General features: G+C 44.9%; 1 protein-coding gene and 1 pseudogene across 1 annotated transcript; one reads left to right on the top strand and one right to left on the bottom strand.

Annotated features, from left to right (window-relative positions):
• The window catches only part of LOC123084418 (disease resistance protein RGA5-like), a 21,215-nt pseudogene extending 8,950 nt beyond the window's left edge, over positions 1-12,265 (bottom strand).
• On the top strand, positions 4,684-7,085 carry LOC123088373 (uncharacterized). Its single transcript, XM_044510570.1, has 2 exons — positions 4,684-6,370; positions 6,691-7,085. The coding sequence occupies exons 1-2, from the start codon at positions 5,293-5,295 to the stop codon at positions 6,732-6,734; spliced, it is 1,122 nt and encodes a 373-aa protein (XP_044366505.1). The 5' UTR covers positions 4,684-5,292; the 3' UTR covers positions 6,735-7,085.
• Positions 12,266-12,584: the final 319 nt, after the last annotated feature.

Raw genomic sequence — 12,584 nt, 5'->3', positions numbered from 1 at the left:
GCGCTTGTTGGCACTGCACGTTGGTGGGCCGGCCGCGTCCGAAAGCGCCGCCGAACAGGAGCTCTCATATACCAGAGAAAGATCATCTAACTTGGTTATTCAAATCCTAGATTTAATCGAGGTATTTAGAACTCTTAGCCCACTCCAAAGCAAGCTTAGATCAATCATCATCAACTCTCTCAAACGAACCATTAAACAAAAAATCGCCTTCTGGAAGCAGTGTGGTAAAGTCAGTTTCACTATCAATGGTTACAAGATACATATTTTTTTTTCCTGCCGAAGGGGAATTCCACCCTCTTTTCGTTTCTACCCGAGAAAAAGGCCCATGCTCTCTGAATAAAGTCTTCCAATGCTGCACAAAACAGATCCTTCTTTCTTCCAAGCACTTGAATCAAAGACCAAATCAGTGAAACTACAACATAGCTGCAGTCACAGCGGGCGAACGTAGAAACCAATCGCATCCAGGTATAACCCTGCGGGACAGAAGAAGCCAACAATGCTGCTGTTGCTCTCGACTGGAAGACGAACGGATCTCCTCCACCTTTTCCGAAAGGTCCATATGAAGTAGCATTGGTGAAAAATGTAAGGGAGGTTATATGGTTGGTTAGTCTTCCAGAAACTTTTATGAGATGCTCCGAAGGACCAAGATCAATCTGCAAGGGAAGAAATACAATATTCAACAACATAATCAGCCGGTGTTTGTATGAGGTATGAGGTGGTAATATATTACTCTTATATGAGGGAGTATATTATTACTAATACAAGAGGCAAACAATCCGCCACGTTCGTCCATATACGGTAAAAAATGTGCTCGGCTGATAATGTGGTGGGTGTCCATATTATAATGGTCTAAATTTATTCTATCAAAGCATGCTTAATATATGGAAATCATATATATTCATATTAAAATCCGAGGCCGGGGCTAATCCTCCTTTTCTAAAAAAAACTACCCTTTTCTATATTGTATCAGCACAATAGAATATAAAAGTCAAGCCAAGATCCTATTGGTACATACACATGCACGTGCATGCAGAGGATTACAAACGTATAGCTCCAAAACACATAGTGCGGAAAAAAAGGCAGAAAATAAATTGAAGTGTATGTCAGTATGAATTGTTACCGATGTGCTCTAAATATTGATAGAAGCAAAATGATTTGGGCAGTAAAGGACAAGCTACAATAAGAATGAGTAACACATGATGCCCTGGCATTCCGTATGAATATACATCGATAACACGAGTATTTAATGGATAGACAGCATAGCCAACCAGATATAGGTGGAAGCATCTGTGGAGGGATGACATTCACTAATAAGATATGACAAATGCAATATGATCAGTTATCCCACGGTTAGAAGAGAAGAAGAAAATGATTGTGTATGTGCGACCAACAACTAAATATGCTCTTGGTAAAAAAAAGCTCTCAAAAGTAAATATATAAGAAGCATCACACTAAGGTTCTCCATTTGATATTTATTTTTTTGTGCCTAATAAAACATAGAAGATCTGATTTCATCAAGTGGTTCAAAATTATCTAAATACATTGACTGATTCGGCAAAAGCTCCTACTAGCATTTTCTTTCAGCTTGATGTGATAACTTCCACCGCCTACAAGATCCTTTTACTAAAGAAGAGATTGATCAAGTGATCCAAGAAATTCCCTCAGAAAAACCTCCTAAACCAGAAGTTTTCAAAGGGCATTCATCAAAGCTTTTTTGGGACATTATTGCTCCTGAATACTGTTTGTTAATTGATGCCTTCTATCACCGCAGGATCAGCCCTCAAAGCACAATTCTTCTTTCATTAGTCTTGTCACACTATTAGAAGTTAACCCCCAATGTGTAACCAAGATAAAAAAACCTTTTAAGTAAAATGAAAAAGGTTTTCATTGGGTTGATGAATCATATTTTCCTTATATGTGATTTTCTTGCTAATAACCAACTACAATTATGACAATGTCAACTTGATGAAAAAAACTGGCCCAAAGGTTGAGGTTCACCAAGGCATGCAACCAAAAGTAATTTTAATAAATAGTTTTCTGGCCAAAAACATTTAAAATCATTTTACTCCCAAACTGTAATTTATTGATTTACAAAGCAAGTATAATAGTATTGTCCAAAGTGATTTTTTTTTAAATCAGGTTTGAATCTTCATATGTCCTTGACCTTCTCATTTAAAAATTAATATTTTAATTATATTTAAATAATTGCTTTCAGCCTTTTAAAAATAGGCAAAAACATGAGCACTATTAGTGCATGCATATTTTCGCCTTTAAAGAATCTCCAAAAATTACCCAAGCTATAACTTTGTGTTTCACACACTTCTTATATATGAGATTGCCTTGTTCAAGTTAAACTTTTCAGAACAAAACCCTAAGAAATGATATAGGCAAAATAAAAACTTGCAAACTTGCCATAGGCAAATTTTCTGGAAATTCCCAAATAAATAAGGTAGATGCTCTAGACTTAACCTTGCTTAGTGGACATGTTGAGCTGAGCCAACGATGCTCTGCACTCAGGCCATGCCAAAGCCAGAAATCTCCAATCTCTCAAAGATCACCCAAATCTTTCCCTCTGTTCCACGTGAGCCTAAACCCATCCCACTGTCCTGGTCCCACATGCCAGTGGCATTGGCTAGCCAACCATGCTCTCTCTGTCCTCCCCCACTTGTTAGACAATGTCGTGGCCATCATGCTCAGAGCGGATTGTAGAGCAACCAATCAACCGCCCCTCTCTCCCTTTTGTTTACAGTTGACGTTAGAAATGTGTGCCAAAGGGGAATTCCACCCTCTTTTCGTTTCTACCCTGAGAAAAAAGGCCCCATGCTCGCAGACGTTGCTCGTTAGGAGGCGAAAGAGAAGGGACACAGGCTCAAGGGTTGTCGAGAGGAAGATGTAGTAGAGCCGGCCCCAGAAACGTCATTGGTAGAACAAAAAAGAAAGTTATTTTCCCCTTATACCCGTTCGCTCTTTTCCTGCTTTTCGCCTTTTACAGTTTATTAATTAAGGTGGGCAAATATGCTCCGAGACCCCCCAAGTCTATCTGCTTGGTAGAAGTTTGGGTCCAGTCCCGGTTGCTCTTGACCATCTGCTCAAAGGAAGGGCCTCGGTGGCATTTTAGATGGTGTACCAAAGCTAACTTGGCGAGTCAAAGATGAGACTAAATAATTAGCCGCGCGGGTCACTCAGCTAGTTACTGTGTAACATAGTAAACATGAAAGCATGAAGAGTGAAGACTTAAGGTTAGTGACTCACCGTTGAAGCTCTCCCTCCATCGCCACCCCACGGACCTGCAGCGTGCCGCTGCCCATTTTGATCAGTGTACGAAAATGCAATAGAATCAACGCTGTCGCCGCTGCAAATCGTCACGCTTTCAAGTCGGTGCGGTGCCACCCTGATGTCACAAGCCCTCCCTCCGCTTCCACCAAACGGCCCAACCCTTGAAAGTAGAGCCTGCACATGTAAAATGGTGAACCAACCAAGAGATTAGAAAAGAAGAAGAAGAAATTAAAGAATGAAAGAATTTACAAGTAAACAATCAGTACATCTTCTTTCTTCTCTGCTCGCAGTTCCTCAGGGACATCTTCCTCTTGATTCAGAACCATATCTTCCTCGAAATGCCTCTCCAAGTCAAGACAAGGGCAGCTGGGATTCAAGCTGCAGGTTGCATCACGCAATGCAGCTTCTGCAGCCTCTACCTCGGACAGGCTGGCACAACGGCAGTCCATTTCAACCTTGACAGTCATAAGGGAGGCCAGATTCTCCAAGCCGAAGTCAAAATCACCATGAACATCTTTTGTTTCTGCAACATCAAAGCAAAGCCAAAGCTTCTGGAGCTTCTGCATCCCCCCTGGCCTGAACACCAGCCCCACGGCACGACTCGCCAGCTTCAGGTTTCCTAGACAGGGGAATGCTGCTGTTGCATTGACCTCCAGCCTTGTCCCAGTGGCTTCTACCACTTCCAAGCACAACGAACGGAGCATGAGGAAATCTGCAAGAGTTTGTATATCTGCCTGGCACAGTATCCGCACCATAATGGATAAGTCGGAGAGGCGGCTGCAGAGCGAGGAATCTATCCACCTTGCAGTGTGGAGAATGGGCTCAACTCTGCCCACACGGACCCTTCCCTGAATATATGTTGCTGAGTCTGGTCACGGGGACATGCTGTAAATCTTTGGAGGTGTGAAGGGGTCCAGTGATCTACTTGCAACATGAAATCCAGGGACAAATCTGGAGCGAAGATACAGAGAACTTCAAGATGCTTCAGATTGCACAGCCACTGCAGCAAACGCTTCTCACATCTCTTGTCCCATTTACGGAGCGAAATCTCCAGCACCCTCACTTGTCTCAGCTGAACCACAGTGGATGGTAGTTCCTCTATCCTGGCCTCCTTTAGGTCCAGTGTCTGCAGAAGCTGTAGACTGCCTATTGCCTCTGGAAGCTTGATGCAGTAGCCGTAGTAATGATCATAATATTTCTGACAGCCTCAGATATCGCAAGTGAACCAGGTTACCCACACCCTTCATGTCACGTCCTGTGCACTCTTCTAATTCCAAGACACGTACAACCGGGATGTTGGTGTATGAATATTGTAATTAGGTGACTTCTTAGGGACTAAAATGTAAATTGTACAAACAAATATAAATAAGTACAGAGAGAAGGGATCGGTGTGGAACGATCCAGAGTTTCCCCAAATCCTCTTCTTCATGCTCCCTCAAATCCCTAGCTCAAATCACTCAAATCTCATATGATTTTTAACATGGCATCGGAGCAGGTTAATCTTCTCTGTTTTTTGCTGTGATTTCAACCTATTGCGGTGCTGTGTCGCCGTGATTTGCGGCTATCGGTGGTGATTGCTGCGCACTCGAGCTGCTGCCGGGACCTGCGAGGTTATCTCAAAGCTGCGGCAAGGAGCGCCGCGACCGGTCTACTGCTGCCTGTTGCGTGCCGACCGCCGTCCGGCGTGGCTGAGCGTACTCCTGGTATTTGCCGTACTCTGACGCTGGAAACTGCTTGGTGCGACTGTTGGGCTGTTCTTGCCGAAGGAGTAAGCTGGCTTGTTGTTGCTGATTGTGGTTTCTTTTGGTCAACTGTGATTAGTGTTGCCGTATATCTCATCTCTGCTTGGTGGCCGGATTAAAATACTTCTGCTGCTTGTGTGCATTCGAGAGTACTAGTACATTTAGTTGACATCGACTCTGCTAGTACTCTGCTTTTGTGCTGCCTGTGTGTTGTTGCTGGTGGAGTGCTGCAAAAGAAGTCCTGTGTGACTGGCTCTTTTGGTGGTGGTAAATCATGGCAGATCCAAGCAAGGAGAAGTCAGGGGATAGTAGTGTGGATAAGTTATATGAAATTTTTAGCAAAGTATTTGAGCAGCAACAACAACTCAAATTGGTTCCTGAAGCAGTCAAGTATGCGCTTGAGCCTAATCCGGTAAAGTTGGCTGGACCGGGCAATTACATTAGTTGGGCACGGCATGCTCAGTTAATCCTGAGTTCTCATGGTTACAAAGAATTACTTAGTGCTGATGAAAGTGGCACTAGCACAAAACAGATCAATGACAGAGTGTTGGTCTGGTTATTAGGAAGCATGGAACCATCAATTCGAGAGCAAGTTGAGACTATGACCACTGTATCTGAAGTGTGGAGAGCTTTGGAGAAGCAATTCTCAGGAAAATCAAATAAGATGCAGGCTACTCGCATCATGCAGGAGTTGACTCACTTAAAGCAAGGCTCAAAATCAGTGACTGAGTATGCTGGTGAGATAAAGAGATTGTACAGGGAGTTGCATTATTACCATCCATTTCAACCTGTTGACAAGAATGACATGGCTATTCACCATACCTGGTTTGAACCATTTGTGGGCAAGCTCTTCCTTGATGGCCTGAATCAGGAATTTGACCTCCGTCGTCAGCTAATATTCTCCAAAACTGAATGGCTAAGCCTTGACGATATCATCTCTAGTGTGATTGAGGAGGAGACTCGTCTTATTCAACCCAAGGAGCATGGTCAGGAAAATTCAGATGCACGTGCAGCCCTATCCATACAAGCTCGTCATGCTCCAAGGCCGTTTGGTAAAATAGATAAAAGCAAACTATTGTGCAACCATTGCAAAAGGACCGGACACGCAAAGGATATGTGTTTTGAGCTGCATGGCTATCCATCTTGGTGGGAAAAAGGGAAGTCTCGGCCAGGGGGAGTTCAGGGAGCAAGTAAAAGACATGCTAATCTCACTACATCCACCAGGGAGCTGCCAGTGGTAGATGTGCGAGCTCTTGAGGATTACACTTCCAAGCTTAGACTCTCAGAAGGCTCCTCTTCCTCTCAAGGTTCATCTAAAGTTGAGTCTAGCCTTCATGTCACTTCTGACCAAGGTATGCCAAATCATCAGGTCCACACTTCTCGAGCACAACCAAAATCTTGGATTATTGATACAGGAGCTACTAACCACATGACAGGAGTCTCGAATTTATTCACTTCCTATACACCTTGTTCTGGTAAGGACAAGGTACGTGTAGCTGATGGATCCATGGCACCTATTACAGGACGTGGATCTGTCAGGTGCACTAAGACATTGTCCTTATCCCCTGTCCTACATGTTCCAAAATTTCCAGTCAATCTCTTGTCCGTTAGCTCTATTACTCAATCCCTTAATTGTAGATGTTGGTTTGATCCTACCTGTTGTGCTTTTCAGGAGATAGACACAGGGAGATTGTTGGCGACTGGGACCGTGCATGATGGACTCTACTATCTTGATGAAGGAAGTGATGAAGTTGCTTTTGCATCATGTCTGTCTCCTGGTCAAGAACTACTACTACACCATCGCAGGCTCGGACATCTTTCTTTTGTGGCATTATCTCGTATTTACCCTTCTCTTTTTAAGTTGTCTCCCAGGGAGCTCCTGGTATGTGATGCTTGTGAATTGGCTAAACATACAAGGGGTTCCTATCCTAGTATAGGTTTAAGGAGTGACAAACCATTTGAAATGATTCACTCTGATGTTTGGGGACCCTGTGAGGTTCACTCCATTTCTGGACATCGATGGTTTGTAACTTTTATAGATTGCTTTAGTCGTTACACTTGGCTTTATCTTTTGAAGCGTAAGAGTGACGTGTTCTCGGTTTTTAAAGATCTATGTGCTCTTATTAAAAATAAACATGGGGCTACTATTAAAACTTTGCATTCAGATAACGGAACTGAATATGTCAACCAAGAATTTGGACAGTTCCTTGCCTCAAATGGCATTGAACATCAAACGACCTGTGTTAACACTCCAGAGCAAAATGGTGTTGCAGAGCGTAAAAACAGACATCTGCTTGAGGTTGCACGCTCACTTATGTTTACAATGAATGTGCCTAAATTTCTTTGGGGGGAAGCAATAAAAACTGCAACATATTTGATAAACCGTATGCCTCTTCGGGTTCTTGGTCATAAGACTCCTGTTGAGTGTCTCTTGAAATCTAATGATTTTGTAGTTCCTCCGAAGGTCTTTAGGTGTGTTTGCTTTGTGCACGACTATAGGAACTCTGTTGGAAAATTAGACCCCCGTGCTCTCAAATGTGTTTTCATGGGTTATTCTGCCTCCCAAAAGGGTTATAGATGTTGGTGTCCTTCGGAGCGTTGTTTTTTTGTGAGCATGGATGTGACGTTCCGTGAACATGAATCATATTATGGACCAACAAATGACACTGGCATTGCCTTATCCCCACCTGAAGTGCAACAAGAGGGGGAGAGTGATGATGGAGGCCCTCCATTAAGCCCTATTCTTGTTTCCACTTCAGGTGGTTTACCCATTCTTGATAATGCTCAAAATCAGGGGGAGGAGACAAATAATGATGGGTGTATTAATGGTTCTGGTCATGGAGACATACAAGATACAATGGAAAATACTTCACTTCCTTCTCAAGAGGGTGAGCTTACCATGCATGAGGACCCAGGTACTAACACTAACTCTTCTAGTTCCATTGCTCCTATTAGCACCGCAGGGCAAAGTGATAGCCAATTATCTACTCATACTCCTCAAGATGATCAACCTATTGCTTTGAGGAAACCAATTAGAAATCGAAACATCCCAGGACACCTCAAAGATTTTGTTGGACCTAAACATGACATAGCGAATTTCATTTCCTATGATTACTGTAGTCTACCATTCAAAAGCTTTATTGGCTCTTTAGACTCTGTGTCCACACCATCTAATTGGAAAACTGCTATAGAGGACCCAAAATGGAAGGAAGCAATGCTTGATGAGATGAAAGCCTTGGAGAAGAATGAGACTTGGGAGCTCGTGGATCTACCACCAGGCAAGCAACCTGTAGGATGTAAGTGGGTCTTCACTATTAAGCACACTCCTGAGGGTAAGGTGGAGAGATATAAAGCACGCCTTGTTGCAAAGGGCTACACACAAACATATGGAATCGATTATGAAGAGACCTTCGCACCAGTGGCAAAGATGAATTCAATAAGGACGCTAATATCATGTGCTGTAAACCTAGGTTGGGATATTTATCAGATGGATGTGAAGAATGCTTTCCTTCATGGTGATCTTCAAGAGGAGGTATATATGCATATTCCACCTGGGTTTGAGTCGAGTCAAACCATTGGAAAGGTGATGCGCTTGCATCGCTCTTTGTATGGCTTAAAGCAGTCACCACGAGCTTTGTTTGATCGGTTTAGACAAGCCATGCTAAAAAGGGGTTATCTTCAAAGCAATGCCGATCATACCCTATTTTATAAGCACACTGATGGCAGAGTGGCAATCCTTATAGTGTATGTAGATGACATTGTGGTTACTGGAGATGATTCCAAAGAAGTTGCAGGTCTGAAACATCACCTTGCACGGGAGTTTGAAGTGAAAGACTTGGGACAACTAAGATACTTTCTTGGTATAGAGGTCTCACGAGGATCAAAGGGTATCTTCCTCTCACAACGGAAGTATATCTTGGATCTACTCAAGGAAACAGGTATGCTTGGTTGTCGACCTGTAGCTACACCTATTGAACAAAATCATAGGTTAAGTAGTGATGCAGGGACACCGGTTGATCGGAACGCTACCAAAGACTTGTTGGAAGGTTGATATATCTGTCTCATACCCGTCCAGATATTGCCTTTGCTGTGAGTGTAGTTAGCCAATATATGAATGACCCAAAGTCAGCTCATATGGAAGCTGTGATTAGGATACTGCGATATCTTAAGGGGTGCCCAGGAAAATGCCTCTTATATACGAGACAAGGGGACCTGCAAGTTGAATGCTATACTGATGCCGATTGGGAAGGTTCTCTTGATGATCGGCGCTCAACGTCAGGTTACTGCACATTTGTTGGAGGGAACCTAGTTTCATGGCGAAGCAAAAAACAAAGTGTAGTGGCTCGATCTACTGCGGAGGCTGAGTTTAGATCCATGGCTCATGGCATATGTGAGTTATTATGGTTGCAGATTCTCTTAGCAGAGTTGAGGTTGTACAGGTACAAGCCTCTGATACTATACTGTGACAACAAAGCTGCTATTGACATTGCTAATAACCCTGTTGAGCATGATCGGACCAAGCACATAGAGATTGATCGTCACTTCATCAAGGAGAAGCTTGATAGGGGAGTCGTTTGCCTTCCATATGTAACTTCAGCAAGTCAAGTAGCAGATGTTCTTACCAAAGAACTCCCAGAAAAAACATTTTCTATGTTTTGTAGCAAGATGGGTCTATACGATATATTTGCCCCATCTTGAGGGGGAGTGTTGGTGTATGAATATTGTAATTAGGTGACTTCTTAGGGACTAAAATGTAAATTGTACAAACAAATATAAATAAGTACAGAGAGAAGGGATCGGTGTGGAACGATCCAGAGTTTCCCCAAATCCTCTTCTTCATGCTCCCTCAAATCCCTAGCTCAAATCACTCAAATCTCATATGATTTTCAACAGAGAGGGGTGGCACCGAGTTGATAGCAACAAGCGTCCTCACATGAGGCAACCTCTTGGTAGACTGAGGTATGCTGCTGTTCCGGAGAGAGAGCCGGCGGATGCTGTCTGGCTGTGGTGGAAAAGGTTGCTGGCCGTCCAATATTGTGATGAAACCTTCTTCAGCTGACAAGACTGTAACAAACTCCAACACCAAGTCGTGTATTTTACATGCTTGCGGCGTCCCAAAGGCATCAATGTCGCTGGGTTGGATCATATTCCTACTGATTAGCTCGTTAAAGCACTTGTCTCCTAACTCATACAGGTCGTCATCTTCTTGTCTTCCATGTACTAGATCTTCAGCTATCCATCTCCGTATCAGGTCATCTCTGCCGATTACACGGTCCTCCAGAAATATGCTGAGGTACAAGAGGCAAGGTCTTAGCCGTGAAGGCATATCCTGATAGCTTAGAGAAAGTATCGACCGCATGTCCTTGACGCCTTGGTTGCTTTCTAGTCCACTGCTTATTGAGTTGTATACTCTGCACCATTCATCTTCGGCTTGTGTCGGTTTGTTTGCAAGTATACTAGCGATGGTAACAATAGCTAGTGGCCAGCCTTTGCACTTCTCCAGTATTCTCTGTGATACAACTTCCAATTCTCTAGGGCATCCCTCCTTACCAAATATCTTGCGATAAAATAGCTGTTCAGACTCACCATCCGAAAGAGGTTGCAGCTCATGAACAACACCATCAACTTTCACAGAGGTGGAACATGACTTAGCAACATCAATACTCCGAGTTGTTGTGATTACCTTACTGCCAAGTTCGTTTTCAAAGAGAACACACTCAATAAGTTTCCATGCTTGTGCATCCCATATATCATCGATGAGAATCAAGTACCTGCAGTTTTTGCAAGTGCATTATAATTTGGCAAAATTTATCTGTAGATGAACGAAATAGCTTGCTTCACTAGCAATTTAGTTACACACTGGTAATTAAAACTTGCAAGGTTCTGTGGTGAACCAAATATCCAACAAGGAAAAAAATACATCTAGGTTTATGTCATTCATGGAAGAATCATAAGGCTGGGAGTTGTATTTCCATGTTAAAAGATGAAATGTGAAAAGACATTTACAAGATAAAGGAATTTATCTAAACCATTAAGAGTATTTACCGATTATTAAAGATAATTGCAGAACAAACACGGTTTATAAAGGGCAAACTAATTAAGATCAATAAGCAAATTAAACAACAGATATTGCTGAACCCTCCTAGTGGCTGGGTAGGTTCTTAAACAACACCCCACTAGAGTTCTCTAAGATTCTGCATTAATAAGATAGGAGTTGTTGGCAAACTACCTCCTTTTCTCAAGAACATGTCTGATTTTGTCGATAAGCTCCTTTTCCGACCACGTTTCAGTGTTTCCATAGTGTTTTTGGCTTTCCAAACGAAGTAGGCTGCAAATGTTATAGAAAAAAGATTAGGCTTGGTAATCCAGTGATTTTTTGGTGATTTAATAGCAGGAGGACTTTCGAAACTACTAGCTAGTGGAAAGAATCTAACTGATGATGTACCTCCTATCCTTGTCCTCCGGGCCCTCTTTGATTCTGCTGGTGACTTGACGAAGTATGCTGCTGAGGATATTCTGACGAAAAAGGATTTCCCCCCGCTTTGTATTCCAAAGCAACCAACCGAAACATCCAAGGATAGGTGCTGGGGCGGAAGCAGCACAGGCACACCCAAAAAAAACGAAAGAGAAACAACAAGAGAAAAGAATGCCGACAACGACGGATCGACGGAAACGAAGAAGCTTCACGACCACTGCGCCCACCGAAGATCTCCCACCAAGCTCCAAGGCTCCAAAGCACCGGTACCAATCAGCACCTCCAAAAAGGACCGCGACGAAGACGACGCTGCTGCCAAGGGTTTCCCCCGGTACACGACGAGGCGAGAGGAAAGGTCGCCCCTGACGCCCTCCAGGAAGGTCCGGCGGCACCCACCGGCGTCGCCGCGTCGGGGTCGGACAGGCCGACAGGGGTTTCCCCCGATCCCAACCTTCACCTCAGGTGCTCCAGAGCCTGCCACCAAACCGACCACCCTCTTGCGCCACCATGGTCAAGAAGCCTCCACGCCGTCTCACCGCGGCACCACGAGGTGAGGACTGCACAACAAGGGATAGGAGCCGGGACTAGGGGCCGCAGCGCCGTCGGCACGCGGGAGGGCACAACCTCCACCGTCAACGACGGTAGCCGACCGGACACACTAGCAGGAGCCTACCAGGCCCATGTGCCCACAGGCCCGGCCGGGAACTCCATTCCCGGACAGCTCCCGCCATCGCGCTGCAGCAGGCACGCCATCGGCATCGCCGCCCCCCATCCGAGCCGCTCCTCCTCCTCACCGCACAGACGACGACGAAGCCACGCCAGGGACCGGCCCGCTAGGACCCAGATGGGGCCGGGAGGGCCCAGATCTGGGCCGGGGACGCGCCGCCGGCCACCGCACGCCACCACGCCGTCCTGCTGCCAAGGGCAGCACCGCCACCGCGCCGACCGCCGACGACCGCTGCCGGGTCACCGGGCCGCCGCCCAGCCGAGCATCACCGCCGCCGTCAACTGCCCCGGGAGGAAGACGAGCGCGTGGGTACAGACGGGCCCGCCGCCGCCGGCATCACCCGGGCCAGCGCCGGGGCACCCGC

This window comes from Triticum aestivum, chromosome 4A (genome assembly GCF_018294505.1).
Source record: "Triticum aestivum cultivar Chinese Spring chromosome 4A, IWGSC CS RefSeq v2.1, whole genome shotgun sequence".
NCBI lineage: Eukaryota > Viridiplantae > Streptophyta > Magnoliopsida > Poales > Poaceae > Triticum > Triticum aestivum.
This window is presented reverse-complemented; position numbering and strand designations above follow the sequence as displayed.